The 15877-nt window shown below is 44.2% G+C and overlaps 1 protein-coding gene across 1 annotated transcript in view; it reads left to right on the top strand.

Moving 5' to 3' along the window:
- The window catches only part of USH2A (usherin), a 4817015-nt gene that overhangs the window by 2428841 nt on the left and 2372297 nt on the right, over positions 1 to 15877 (top strand). Inside the window, exon 37 of the mRNA XM_069608572.1 lies at positions 12834 to 12996. Within this exon, the coding sequence (XP_069464673.1) occupies positions 12834 to 12996 (163 nt within the window). The remainder of the gene's footprint in view (positions 1 to 12833; positions 12997 to 15877) is intronic.

The following is a 15877-nucleotide window of genomic DNA, read 5'->3' as shown; positions in this document are numbered from 1 at the left end:
AGAGCATTATTGCAACAGCTGATTATATTGCTGTACATGCCCAAGACAGAGAAGGAAGAGCATGGAGGGCAGTGATAGCATTAGCAGAAGGATGTAGGCTCACCCAGGTGTCAGATGAGGAGCTGTTTTCAGATGAAAAAGAGGAGGGTGAAATGGTGTTTATGATGAGTGTGGAAATATGGCTAAGGGTGGCCTACAAACAAGTAGCACAGAAAATTGCAATGGCACTTGAGGCACCCGCATGTACCCCTGCCCCTTTCTTTAAGGACGATATGTCAAAAGTACCCAAATCATTGTGGACTACTGGCCCCTATGACGTGGGCTGCATAAAAAGTATAGGGGGAGTAAAGATAAAATTGAAAAAAGGTGCAATACTCCCCAGAGTAAAACAGTACCCACTATCAAAGGAGGCAGATGAGGGCATATATGAAACCATAACGGCCCTTATAAATAATGGTATATTGGTCCCCTCAGAATCACCATGTAATACGGCTGTGTACCCAGTGCGCAAGGCTAAAGGAGGGTCTTGGTGCTTTATACAGGATCTCAGGCCCTTGAACAACATAGTAGAAGCGGAATACCCCGTAGCTGCAAACCTGGCCACAATCTTGTGTGGCATTCCAGCAGAAGCGTCACGATTTACAGTGATCGACCTTAAAAATGCTTTTTTCTCAATACCATTACACCCAGACTCACAAGATCTGACGAGCTTCACTTACAGAAACACTAAGTGGAAGCACACCAGATTGCCACAAGGGTATTGTGAGTCACCTTCAATTTTCAATAGAGTGATACAGATGGATTTGGGTAACATTGAAGTAGAAAGCACGGTGTTGCAGTATGTGGATGACATAATAATTTGCAGTAAAAACGAAAAAACATGCAGAGAGGACTCCTTAAAGATGTTGACAATATTGGCTGACAAAGGTTACAAGGTAGACATGGAAAAGATACAGTACTGTCAGGAACAGGTACTTTACATTGGTCAGCTTATATCCCAACATGGAAGAAAGATCGCACCACAAAGAGCACAAGCTATTTCGACCACTCCAATGCCACAAACTGTAAGGGAACTGCAGCAGTTCCTGGGGCTCTGCAACTACTGTAGAGCTTGGGTATTTGATTACAGTTCGTACATAGGACCCCTGCTTGAGGCGTTACGGGAAGCTAATAAAGGGGAGAAAAAACTGGGGTGGACGATGGAAATGAAAGAAGCTTTTGATGAATTAAAAGATGCGATATCAACTGCTCCGGTACTGGCATCCCCAGACTATGAGCGGCAATTTTTTATATTTTCACATTGCGACTCAGCAGTAATGAAAGCAGTGTTGGCTCAAAAAACAAGCATGGGCTACAAACAAGTAGCATTTTACAGTGGCCACTTGGATCCTGTAATGTTAGGCCACTTCCCCTGCGAACAAGGTCTCGCCGCAGCTGCTTTTGCGGTGGAAAAAGCATCAGCAATCACCATGGGGTGCCCGACCACACTATTTGTGGAACATGCACTTTTTGCGATATTAAATAAACCTAAATCCACCCTAACCACGCAAAGAGCATCAGGTTATGAGATCATTCTATCCAGACCCGAACTATCAATTGTTAGATGCAGCACGGTCAACCCTGCAAGGTTCCTAGCAGAAGTAATTGAGGAGGGAGATTATGCCCATGACTGTACACAAATAACTGAAATATACTCATGTACTAGAAAAGTTTAGGAAAACGCACTAGAGGGGGGTGAGCTCTTATTTATTGATGGGTCATCAACTATCGATCAGAGGGATGGTGTGAGGAGAACTGGGGCTGCAGTGGTAAAAATGATGGAGGTACTGGTGTGTGTGGCAATGAAATGTGTACAATTACCACAGCATTACTCCGCTCAAGCAGCTGAACTGGTCGCACTGATCTTGGCGTTGAAGGGAAGTTTTGACAAACGGGTGACCATATATTCCGACAGCGCATATGTTACATCCACTGTCCACTCAGGGCTGCCGAAATGGAGAAGAAGAGGGTTTAGGAGAGCTGATGGCACTCCAGTGCAACATGCCCTCTTATTGGCTGAACTAATTGAAGTAATTAATGACCCCCAAGAATTAGCTTTAGTGAAATGCACCGCACACACCAATGGTGAGGACCATGTCTCGAAGGGAAACGCAGCAGCGGACGCACATGCGAAGTATGCTGCATACTTTGGTGAGATATGGAACCCCCCAGAGTCAAAGAGAGGGAGAGGGAGGGGAATGGCTAAGGAGATGTTGATAAGAGAAGGGTACACCCATCTCCCAGCCACACAGATTATGGAGTTACAAGCGGCTGCACCAATGGCGAAAAAGAAATATGGATGTACAATGTCCCCGACCGACGCACTATGGCGCCAGGGTGGCACTGGAAAGGTTGTAATACCATTGGCACTTTTGAACACCGCCCTGAACCAACTACATCATCCAGCCCACACATCCAGCCCACACAGGCAAGGAAGTAATTGCAGCACGAATTAGGGAAGACTGGTTCTGCCCCGAGTTAAATTCGCATGTGTCAAATTTTATCAGTAATTGTCTCGCATGTCAACAGTTTACGGCCGGCCACACTCTAAAGGTGATAAGAGGTACTATACCCCGGCCAGAGGGACCTTTCCGGCATCTCAAGGAAATAGGTATAGGATTGTAATAGTATGCCCATTTTGTAGGTGGATTGAGGCAGGGCCCTGTTCACACCCAGACGCATTTAGAGCAGCTAAGTTCCTAGTGAGGGAGGTCTTCCCCAGGTGGGGAGTGTGCGAGGTGTTAAGGTCAGACAATGGCCCACATTTCGCAAACGTGATGTTTCAGCACATTACATCGCTGCTGAACAGTCAACATAAATTTGCATGTGCATACCAAACACAGGCCAACGGTGTATGTGAACGCCTAAATGGCCTATTAAAGGAGGCAATTGCAAAGATACAGCAAACAACAAAGAGGAGTTGGTTATATTGTCTTCCATTAGCCTTATTTGAGCTAAGGAATAGGCCAGGGTCCGACCACCACCTCACTCCCCATGAGGTGGTTACCGGACGTCAAATGCGCCTTCCCCTAACGCCAACGTCAAGAGCATTTACCGACCACGAAAGCACTGCAAGTGTTTTTGGTGATGAAATGTACCAATATGTGTCTACTTTGATTACTAGTGTAGTGTTTGTGTCTCAACAGCTCGAGCGCACACGGGGCGGGTCTAATAGAAGCCAACAAGAAGACGCGGATAAAGAACTGGAAAAGGAAGGACTGTGTAAGATTGCTAAAGGTGACCACGTACTACTTCGCAATTTCAATAGGAAGTGGAACAGCCCACGCTTTACTGGTCCCCATCTGGTAGAGGAGGTATCAACAAGAGCAGTAAAGCTACAGGACAAGCGTGCCTGGAACCACCTACACGACGTAAAGATCTACAAACAACAGACCCGCCCCAGCGCCACCGACAGGTCCATTGAGAGAACAGCAACAACATCGACAACGGAAGAAGGAAGTTCTACCACAGCCAGCGGCCCAAGTATTCCCATACCTTGTCACTCCCCAGACTCCCCAGAGACAATAACTGAAGAAGAAAGGGGTGATCCCCATACAGCCCACCCCATGATCACACGCTCAAAGAGCAAAAGCAACGCCCACCAGTTGAACCCAAAAACCCCCTGCCCACCATCCACTGACCCCTGTACCCATTACAGTAGTAACTGAACTAAAGGACATTGCCTTGCACAAATACACATGTAAACACGTGAATGCTCTCTTTTCTTTTCTCTCGCACATGCAGGAACTGCGTATTATTGTATTGCTAAAGAAAGTAGATAACTAACAAATTCACTGCCCAGGAGTAGATGGTACCCTCAGACGATAATTACCCAGAAGAACTGTCACACCAATTTGTATATGAAATAAAAAAGCCAACGTACCTGAAAAGGAAAAGGGTACGTGTCTACTACACAGCGTTCCTTTTGGCCATAGAATACTCGATGCCCCACCTCCACCCATACTTGCCTGCCCTAAGAGATAGATCGCTTAGATTGGCGTGGGAACAGCTCTTCGCCTGGGCACTGAATGACTATTTGATAGGGAGAGCTTAAAAAACAACAACTAACATTTAATAACCAGCATATTGAGAATTTTCAGGCGGGCAACTCTAACATCGCAAGAATTCGCTGCCGGACTGCAGCAAGGTAAGAGCAAAATGCCAGTGAAATTAGCATATGTAATAAAAGTAATAGGGATTTTGATAATCACCGGGTTCGTAGCTGCCTCTGTATGGCAGTACAGCTATGCTATCAATATTATTGCTGTACCCAAACCTAACACACCCCCATCCCCAGCTGCAACAGGTGTTACGTCAGGTGATATTAGTAAAATTGCGCACAAGCAGAATAGAGTTCAACGCAGCACATACTCAGATAATAAAGGTATTGACAATTATATACAAGATTCAGCACACGTCTCAAACAACATATGGTATCAACACATGACCCGCATTGGTAAGCAGACAACAGAAGACAGCTGCTACGTTTGCTCATTAATACCATACGCCATGAGAGCTTCTCGAACATTTGTTGCCACAGAAATAGACGAAAAAACAGCACAGTGCATAATCTACTTGGCACTGTTCCAAACGAAAGGAAGATTTCAAGTGACAGTGGTGCATATGACGTGGAAAACACGAGACTCATACCCATACGAAAACAACTTCCTCAAGACTTATTTGAGTTACCACAAGAGCACTTTACATGCTGAAGCATTTAGATACATAACAAGTGGTCCTGCAAAAGGAGAAACAAAGAAAGTAACACTGCAGTATTTATCATGTGATTGGTACGCCACTGAAGTTCCTGGTAAATTAGGATGCTGGGAGAGGCCACTGGTGACGATAACGGGGAAAGTGTACTTGGACAACAAATGGGAGATAGGAGTGGTTGGCAGCAACATGGTAACAAAAGAAACTATTTCAACTATCGATGCGCACAACCACAGCTGTTGGACGACTTGGATCAAATACGTGCCTATGCTCACATGGATAGAAACAGATGAAGACCCAATAACAATACTGCCGTTGACTGCGCCTAAAGTATGCTACCAACATAAAGGAGAGGTGGACGTAGGATACAACACCAATTGTGGAAGCGTGATGGAGTTACCTGAGGGGGGAGCAGGAACAGCAGTGATAATGGACCATTACTGGGCCTGTGGAGAAAAAGCATATCACACCCTGCCCCCTCTGTGGAATGGTGTATGCACGATGGTGCACGTCAATGTACCATCACTAGTGGTACCCCAGAAGCATGTGAATGTGGCGAACTTTCCCAAAATGGATGAAGGGGACAAGAGAAATAAGAGATCTGCACCACCTCAGGAGGAGCCAGGGAACAGGACTAGCGGCAATGATACTGTCCTAAATAGACGGAAAAGACAAGGAGAACCTCTGACAGGAAATTACCTATGGGGAAGGTCGGAAACGGCACTCACTTCAATCCTGCCAGAACACAGACTATTCAGCAGAGCAGCAATGTTCTTCTCCTCAATAATACATCCATGACTACAGGCTTACGCAAACGCAAAATGGCTCCAGATAACTAGATGGGAACTTATGATGACCATCAATTCTACAGTAAACGGATTCAACGCGATAAAAGAGGAGCTGCAAGCAATAAGGATGGTAGCACTGCAGAACAGATATGTATTGGACCTCCTCACTGCCATGGAAGGAGGAGTTTGCGCAAAGATAGGACAATCATGCTGCACATTCATTCCTGCCAACGATGCTGACAACGGTACACTGACAGAAGCAGTTTCACAATTGGCCCAGTTGCACTCCAAAATGGTGGATGAAAGTAAAGGTGTGAAACAGGATGAGAGCTGGTTTTCGCTATTATGGTCATGGGTGCCATCTTGGCTGTCAGATGGACTGAAAATTATAGTTGGTTGTATTATTTTGGCTGGAGCTACATTGATCATAATAAGATTGTGGAAAGCCCGGAAGGCACGCACCACTGACGAGTTGCTTGAAATGGTCGGTATGCACCCACTGATGCCAGCAGATGACGGCCAACACACAGGCATAATAATACAAGAGAGAGAGAAATTGCGCAACCAGATCATCACCAACCACCTGGACCCACCATCGGTGAAGGTCGAGAACCCAAGAAACCCCAGGAGTTACATAGGGAAATGGGTATACTGTACTCCTGGAGGAACCTGTGAATATATGTATTGGTCATTTGAAGATCATGTTAACCATTATGGACATTTAGGAGGAATAACCAAAATATGGAGAGTAAGAGGAGATAACGAAAAGGATATGTTTGTGGTCGACAAGTCGACCAGAGGGGGGACTGAAGTGGGAAAATGGAAAAACAAGCTCCCATCTTCCCCCTCTCGCGCCTGGCCTAAAGGTTCACGGCCCAAGCACCCGCCACGAGAAGAGTTTGCCCATCTACCAGACGACCAGATACCCTGGTACAGGAACATAAGGATGTGTCCATCTAACTGCACAACAGCTCGCCCTGCCCATGCTGATGCCTGCGGTATGGATCAACTAGACTAAAAACTATACGTCATTAGAGATGCCATGACGACCCAGCCAACGGATAGCACACCTGTGCCAACATACACACTGGACACTCCCGCACCAATCTACACGAAGAATATACTCAGTGCTATGACGTAGGCGACAGACATATTCACGGACGTGCATCTTTATTATTTTCCACATAGGCTCTCAAAATTCATAAACGCAAGACGCACCATGAACTCATCTAAAGAGCTTGCTTACGCTTCTCCTAAACCTAGATGCCATAATGAGAATTATAACGAAGACACGATACTGGTCATAAGACAATATGAGTCTATAACCTAAAGCGCCTGTGCACCAAACGGTTCCACCTATACACCAGGCCTAAGTAGGCCGCAAGCAAGAGCTCCCGTGGACGTTAACAGAACAAGAGTCAGGTTGCTGATCCTGCAGAATGAGCCTGGCGAAAGCAGACAGCCAAGGTCGTAATTTTGCAAACTCACATTCCAAAAGCAGACCATCAAGGGCACGATGTTGCAACCTCGCACGCCGTGCACCAACATCAAAGTCGCACCTGCAAATTAAACCAGGCACACAGTGGAAAAACAATATTAATTGTGCAGAATTCTGCCTCAAATACGGTCCCATCTCACGTGACCAAGCCGAACCTGACGAGATGCCAAGCCCAGGAGGAAAGAGGCGTCTGGATCCCTCGTTACAATACACAGGCAGATACACTTGAAAGGATCAATGGACATCTGCGACAGTGGGAGTAGTCGGCCGTCCAGCTCATGAAAAAGTCTTCACATTGTCTGCATGTACCCATAGTGAAACATTGTTGCAAATTGCAGGTACACCGAGAGCTGGGAACAGCGATGGTCCCAGGCTGGGAAGCTCACGGGCGCACCAATCAGAACGTGGGGCTTTTATCCCTGACGCCAGTAACATTAACCAACCATTAGGAGTCTTCATGTAACAAATCTCATGTATCTAATTGTAGGGACAACCCAGATATATCACCTGACTAACCCTCGTCCACTCATATTATTCTCTACACGTATGCTATACTAACCCTACCACTCGAGCAACCAATTAAGAGTGGCGATAGGTTTTTTGTTAACTTTCTAAAGTGACGCAAGTAGCGCGTCATACTACAGTAAAAAGGGCCTGCGAGCCCCACGATTGTGTGTGTGTCAGGTCAGACGCGTATGATCCTTGACCCATCCCTGCCATTTGTGTTTAATAAACAGCAGAGTCACCTTGCTTCTTGTGTGTGTCTCATACTCTATCTCTTTTGGGATATACGGGAGGAGTTGGGGCCTCCCTGCCGGGAGGTCTGCGGACAGCCCGGCCGACCCCGGAAGAATTTCCCCCCGACAGTAGTTTGTTTCTTCATAGTCCAACCTTAGTGTAAAGAAACCTTGCTTGTATTTTAAAAGCGCATCCTTATTTTATATTTTGCCTCTATCTGAAAAAACGACCTCCACGAAAACATCCATAACTTCTTCATCTTTTATGCTAGAAAGTGTCTACTTCAAGCTAGCATCCTAAGCTTTCTAAAGAACCCAAAACCGCATCTCAACTCCTTATAGTTTTTCTGCGATCGCAATTACTGCGCGCGGAAAAGTTTGCCACAAATTTTTCGTTTTGCTAAAATCTATAACGTGTAAAATAGCTTTCCTTTGCACCCGACCTCAAAATTAAGTTTTCAACTTGCGTATTACTCTCAAATCATTGCTAGTGTTTGTCTGAACTCATCCAAAGTGGCTCCCATTAGAATTTCAACAATCTCAGTGAATAAAACCATTTTCAGTGGGTTTGTTTTAGACACAAATAAATAATTAAGGGTTTCAGTTGTGCATCCCACGCTAGGCATTGACTTAGGTGAAGTGCCGGATTGAAATCACTTACAGATGTCAAAACTCTGGGGATTTGATTCCATGTCTTTCAACCACCATATTCTGGGAAAGACTTATCACAGGTAATGAATTGTTTCTGACAACCAAAGTTGTGAATATGTTGAGGGTTTTAAAACTTACCAATAAGATTAGAATTTCACAGGAAAGGTACTACTTTACCTACGTAGTATTTTAGTTACTAAGGGGACAATTGAGAATTTACAGAATTGATCATGTACTTTAATCATCTGAGAGCTAGGTACCAAATCTTGATGTCCAAATTATCAAGAAAGGACCTTTTAGATGGAAATTCATTAATCCTTGAGCCCAGATACATAATCTCATTCTCTATCGGCAGAAATTGGTTGTCCAAGTGGCAAGTAAAGGATTTGATTTTCTTCAGAGATCTTTTAAATATTAGGATACTGGATTTGTGAGGATTTATTGTTAGTTGGTTTAATTTTGCATAGTCTGCAAGAGCATTAAGAAGGCGCTGTAAACCAATTTGCGCATAATCCAGGATGGCAATTTCGTCGGCATAGGCTAACCACAATATTTTTGTCATTCCCAATTTAGGGCTGGCCAAGAGTACATTTTTGAGCCAATAGAAAAGATCGACCAGGAACAAATTAAAGAGAAAAGGGGCGACTAGGCAACTGTGACAAACTCCTCCATTTATCTTGATATTTTTTAGTTAAATCGCCCGCTTTAGATAGTCTGACACGAAGAGTTGAATTAGGGTGGAGTTCAATCAAGATTGCCAGCAACTTATCAGGCAAACCCCAACTCTTCACACCACCCCAAAACCAATCTCTTTTAATGGTGTCAAAGACCTGAGATAGGTCCACCCAGGCAGCGAACAAGAGATTCCCATCCTTCACAAAGCATCCCGAGGTGACACAATTCATGACCATACCATTGAGAGAGGTAGATAAACCCTTCCTAAATCCTGTTTGGAATTTTTGGATGATCCCTTTTGCTTTGGCCCAATCTTCTAAGTCTCTTAAAACAAGGCTAGCAAATATGTTGCTGTCCGCATCTAATAAGGAGATGGCTGGTAATTAGAGGCGGCTAAGCGATCACCTCGCTTATAAATAGGTACGATGATCAAACCTTTCCAAGAATGCAGGACTCTTTTAGTCTTAACTATTTGGTTGAAAAGCCCCTTCAGCATTCTCGCCCAGATTATGGGATTTGACTTTAGTATGGCATTAGTGAGACCATTGGGTCCAGCGGCTTGTGACACAGATGATTTAGTAATTGCATTCATGATCATATCCCTAGAGAAACACAAAGCCCAGGGTTTTTCAATCTTATTCCTAGGTTCTATGTATTCAGGATGGACATACACTTTGGCAAAATGATCAATCCATGCCTGACCTTAGGGTTTATCAATGACCAAAAATGTTGTGCATTTTTAAGGTATACAGCCTTTAGAATTTCCTCCATGTCTCTCTGGAACCCTAGAGCCCTATGAAATCTAATCCAATTCCTATCTGAGTTGTTAATCACTCTAGCCTCATCCCTTTGTTGGATTCCATTGATCTTACAGTTTCTTTTAACCAGCCTCAGCAATTTCCTCCTATCTTTGTTATCAGGATTTGTAGGTCAAAATTATGTCTATGGATTGGCTTATTCTTCTGAGGGCAAGAGCTGGGGGGATTACGTTTCCAGGTAATTCCACAAAACGTTCAGGAACACATTGTGAATACAGCTCTTGGTTAGAAAGAGTTTTGGCAAAATTCACTAAGTTCTCATTCAAGGTTTGTCCTCCTTTACTAAATCTTACCAGCCTATTTCCTACCGAATTTATAACTAAATCCTTAGCCAATTGTCGCACCCCATGCTCCCTTGCCCACCCAAATGATGCTTCCAACATACCATGATCACTTAATTCACCATCTTTAATTTGGAACTTAGTACTTTTTATAAAAAATCATGCACGGTAAATCCACACAACAAATGCAAGGAAATACAAGATGAACTCAACTCGTATACAAGGGCTAGGAATATCCACAGAAGAAACTGGAAAAACTCAACCAACAGATTTTCGAGAGCATACTTTCTGTTGTATAATGGGGTTGATACCATACAAAATGTTTCTATCTTGCATAATAGCATTACTGCCATTCAATACGTGTTTCATGCACACTGGGGAAAACTGTATCTATTTGATCCTGGATGAACTCTGCTAAAATAAAAGGGACATAGTGAAGACTGAATGCCACAGTTGGATGAAAATCTGCACACAGATATGTATGTGCTGCTTTTCTTATTAGATACTAATTCGGGACTCCCACCTTTCACTAACATCATAAAGAACAAGCCTTCTGCAACTCAAGGTACTGCAAAAAGAAGGTATGACCATACTTTATCCACATTTATTAACATTAGAATGACACCAGTGTTGAAGTTTAACACCTTTTCATAATTGGACCCAAAGTGCTAAAGAAATTCCGATCTAATGCTAAACTGGCATTAACATATCTTCTTCATAAATCTAAGATTGATGATCTCTGGTAAGATAACTGGATAAATGAGCAAGTTAAGCACATCCTGGGCCTTCAGGTCGAAGTTGCACGCTTTGGACCTATCCATCTGTGGTTATTTATGCAATCGGTGACTCTGCCACCCAAGCAGTGGAAGTTTTTGTTAATAATTGTCTAACAACCTTCTTTAAGCTGCCTTTAGGTACTGTAGGGGGTGTTGCCTGATTTGCTTACTAATTGCTATTCCTCTTTAACCAGCATGTGTGATTCGCAGGTTCAAACCACATCTAGGCCAACTCAGCCTCATTATTCGAAAATCATTAAGAATAACGATTTCAGTTGCGGGAAAATAAGTCTATATAAAGATCTCTTTACTGAGACTGGTCTGTCTACTCCAGGAACTCCTGCAGTGACTCTGTGGCTAGCACAACTTCCCCTGATTGCTGGTAGCTTGCCACTAAGCTACTGTCCGTACCACCACAGCTATTGTCGCCTCCACAACAACCACAACCACTGTCACCTCCTTCCCCGCCACTGTCACCTCCCCCTCAGTCACTACCTCTCACACACTCCCTCTCCCTGCTTGGAGGTCACTGACTACATAATGTGACACAGATGTTAAGGAGTAGTCCAGCTGTTCTTTTTGTCCAACTGGCAATCCCCCCGGCACTCCCTCTGCAAGAAACAACAAGTTGCTCTGTGCGTGTGTCATAAAATGTCAACGCGCAATGTGGAAACAGTAAAAAAAGACAAAATAATGGGTGCACACAAAACTTGCATAAAGGACAAGGTGTGGTGACAACCCCAAACAGCAAGGAGAAGGAAGATGACTGAACACAGGAAGAATTCTCAAGTACACACAGAAATAACCACAGGACATTTGTGGGGAAACATTTTGTTTTGCTTTTTTACATGTACAGGAATTAGAAAAAGTAACACAGGAAATGTATGCTTTTAAAATGATAATTGTTTGACAAAGGCAAAGGAGCAGGGGAAATTACAAAATTAACTGTGTTGGTTTTGTTAGTGTAAATAATGGGAGTTAAGAATGGGGGGGTCTAGCAAATACACACATGAACATAAAACAGGACCAAGAACACCAAAGAGAAAGCACGACCAGCAGAAAAACACCTTAAAATCTCTTCCAAACCCCTCCTGAAATCGCCCACATCGCATCAAAAAGCTTCCAGCACACCACCAAATGATGTGCCTGGCCTGTACTCATTTCTGCACAGCCAAATAAAAGTGACACAATAAGCAGGAAGTGAGTTGTGCCTCTTACAGGCCCTACACCCTTCTCTAAACAGCCCAAGTCCTTTGATTGGCTGAAATTCTTTATCAAAGAATGAGGTGCCCAGTATGAAGTCATATGGGAATATGATGGGGATGTGGGGGATCTGCCCAGAAAAGCTTGCCTTTCCATCAGGGCACATTTTGGGATGTTTGAGCACTCCTAAGGGGTGTTGCTAGGTCTGGAAAAAGATCTGGGGCTATGCTGATGTCGGGGCTGTTAGGACTTAGGGCTAGCTGACCTTTTGGTTGTAGCCCCTGAGATTCTATCTGGGGCTACAATCAAAAGACCCGGGTCTATAGCCCCCTAAGTTCCCCCCAACCCCCAGCAACGCCTCACATATCAACTCATCTGTGCGCTCTATTCAAATGTTTTTAATCCTCTACATTAAAACTGAACTGCCCAAGTTTTGCTGAATAGGTTATTTTTCTTGTGTGAGAAATTAAGAAAAGTAATTCAACGTTTCCTTTGGACAACGGAAGCTCGGACATAGATTTAGAACTGCCGAGTGAGGTTCACGATGCGTACGAATGCACGCCAGAGTACTATATGTTGCCTTTTCTCTTTAATGCCAGTGAAACAAAACCGTGTGGCACACTGGCGTCTAATGAAACTGTGTTTCCTTTTCAGCAAGAGGCTCGAACTTTGGAATCTGCCCCAGATGGAGAGGTGCCCATACTTGCAGCAATAGAGGGCTCAAATGCAGTCCGAGTCAAATGCCAGGCCCCGGACAAACCGAACGGGCTAATGATCTACGCCGTGCACATGAAGGGCCTTTTCTATGCAGATCAAGGTAATTTATGACGAGCATTCCGAACGCCATCTTAAAGCACCTGATAATTCGAATTCTTTCTCAATCTTTATTCTTGCAATTTGATGTATGACAATGCAACCTATCCGTGCACACGCGAGAGCGTGCACACGTGTTTGTTAAATTGATAAATGTGCAAATTGCACTTTTTGCAAAATTCAAAGAAATGTTATTTGTTTATCACGAGCTATTCACCCCAGAACACATCTGGAGAAAGCTAACAGCAAATACACCTTTGGACTGAAAAAAGGAACAACATGCCTTTGATCTGTATGGGTGCACTGCTAGGGTACAAGTTAACATGTCCACTCTCTCTAGATCTGCCCAGAGCGAGTTTTACCTATCAGTCAGAGCTTTTAAAGATGCTTATTTGAGACGAACGTGGAGTTGTTTTGGCACACCCTAATGGAAGCTCTCTTGCACGGCAGTAGCTTTGCACGAGCAAGTGGAACATTCTAGGCGAGGCAGTGATTGGTGGATTGGCTCTCACTGTGACAAGACCTAGAGCATTGTGGGTGTTAAGCCGAAGTGCCTTAAATCCTTTACCGTTATTTATAACACGCTAAACACGGGGATCGAATCTGTGTTGCTCCTTGTCGTCTTGCTTTCAAGGCGACCACGTTGCCCCTGAGCTATCCTCCAACGCCAGTGTTCTTGACACGCCACTAATGTGTGGGAATGAACTTCAGAAACTAATGTTATTTTAAACTGCACTAGATAGATGATTGAAGGTTACTTTTTTCATTTTTTTTGTCTGCATTTAGTCACATGAAATTACTTTTTACACATTCTTCATCCAGTAATACAATTTGAAGTAAAAAGAAGAGTAAATAAATAGAAAAGACATGTATTGAAGGTTACTAAAACGGTTTCCGAAAGGTCCGGTTTTTAAGCATTACCTTTGCATTTAGAAACGTATAGAGAACCTTAAAACACGAAATAAGATGCCAGATAAAAGAAACCAATGATACGGGTCTTGTGAGTCTTCCTTGGCTTTTGCTATTTGAAATCGAGCGTTTCAATGTTTGCAGAGGATCAGGAATGATCCCGCGAGCTGGTTTGTGACGCACATGTTTCAAAGCATGGCTTCCGTTACAGGCGGTCACCGTGTACATCCCCCGCTCTATCCACATAAACGTTGATGTATTATTCAGCTGTGAATCGCTTGCAGGATGCAGAGGTGGAGGCGAGATGGTGGCATTAAAAAGTGGGCGTAGACCACAACAGTGCCACCTGGGCTGGACTGGCGTTAGCAGAGGCCTTTGTGGCCAGGTGAAATATTCATTGCCTCGCTCGCCCAATGGTCCACTTTCCAGTGTGTCTGCGGAGAAGATTCCTGCTGACCACTCCAGGCCTGCCATCCATGGTTGCCGGCCGGCCTGCCTCTCGAGGCATCAAAGCTGGCATTAAGTGCCAGCAAGCTGCGCGCCAAGACAAGTTTCAGAAGTCGACCCCATTTGGCGAGCAGCCCTTGTAGAAAATGTATTCTGTTCTCGGCAGAATTTGTTCTCAGTTCTTTCCACTGAGAAGTTTACTGATTTGTCCCAGTGGAATCTGCTGGAATTTATCGGTTCATGGACGGCAGTCACAGATTAAGGGAAATGTCGATCCGTAATGACCCTCTACATGTTAGTATTGCAGTAAAGCCGGGTTTTTATGTCAAAGATATCGGAGAGGGAGCTATTACACATGACAGGGGTGATCAAGGGACTCCAGACCAAGGCAAGCTTTATTAAATATTGACTACTTCGGTGATTTATGTAGAGCTGGAGGAAAAAAGTGACTTTTTAACCATTATATATTCTTCAGCAACGAAAACCAGCCATTTATCTCCTGCGGGTGATAAAGAGCAGAGTGCCTGCATATTTTAGCCCACAGAGATCCGGGCCTTGCAAATGGGATGAACTCTCCCATGTTAGCATTTCAGTTTCCTAATTGCCACAAGCAGAGCAGGCAACTGGACAGCAATTAAAAAGGCTTCACCAGTGCAGGTTGCAGTTAGTGCCACTCAGAGAAAGAAGCTGCCCAGCAGATGTCATTACATCGTGTCCCCTGCTGGGAAAACCTAGCATTCGGGGCTGACTAAATTAAGAGCATGTCCTATGAAGGATGCTCCCTTGTGCTCTCGAGAGACAGCTAACCTGGCGGTATCAGATCAGAATTATCTCAGGGAAGGAGTCACGTTTAATGTATCCGTCACTTCTCTGGCAGGTTTTGTAAGGTTTATATATCCAGGTGATGGGCTGCAGAACATGACACACACATTTGGTTCTCGAAGATTTTGATTACGCCTATTCTTCTTCTAGTTTCCACACAGTTCTGCATGAGGTTGTGTTCGTAAACACATTGCTTTCGTCCCTGGGAGAATTATGGCTGTTGGATTATTGCCGGAAGAAAACTAGTATTCACCCCATATGAGATATAATGCTGGTGCAAAATTAGCGTGCCGTTAATTCTGTTTGCTGGCACGTGTCCGCACCAGCAAACTCCAAGTTTGCCGGTGGGGTGGCGGAATTACCTCCAGTCAAGAGCTGGAGGTAATCCCGCCACCCCACCAGTAACATGGAATGGGGATTTACCGCCCTTACCAGCACTTGTAATCTGGCGGTAATTATGCCAGACCAAGTGCCAGTAATGGTAATTCCACTTGGTAGTATCCCGCTGGATTTTACCAGTGGCATACCACCAAACATGCAATGAGGCCCAATGATCTATAAAAGTCATATTGAGCCAGGTTAATACATTTACAGTATTTAAGTTAGTGATCACTTTTTCCCACATTCATTGGGAAAATTACAGGTTTGGCCCTCTGGAGCATGGAAGCTGAAATCCCCATACTTCCCAAACTGGTCAGCTTCTAGAA

This window comes from Ambystoma mexicanum, chromosome 4q (assembly GCF_040938575.1).
Source record: "Ambystoma mexicanum isolate Mex_15411 chromosome 4q, UKY_AmexF1_1, whole genome shotgun sequence".
NCBI classification, from domain to species: Eukaryota; Metazoa; Chordata; class Amphibia; order Caudata; family Ambystomatidae; genus Ambystoma; species Ambystoma mexicanum.
Note: the sequence above shows the minus strand (reverse complement) of the source record. Positions and strands in the feature narration are given on the sequence as shown.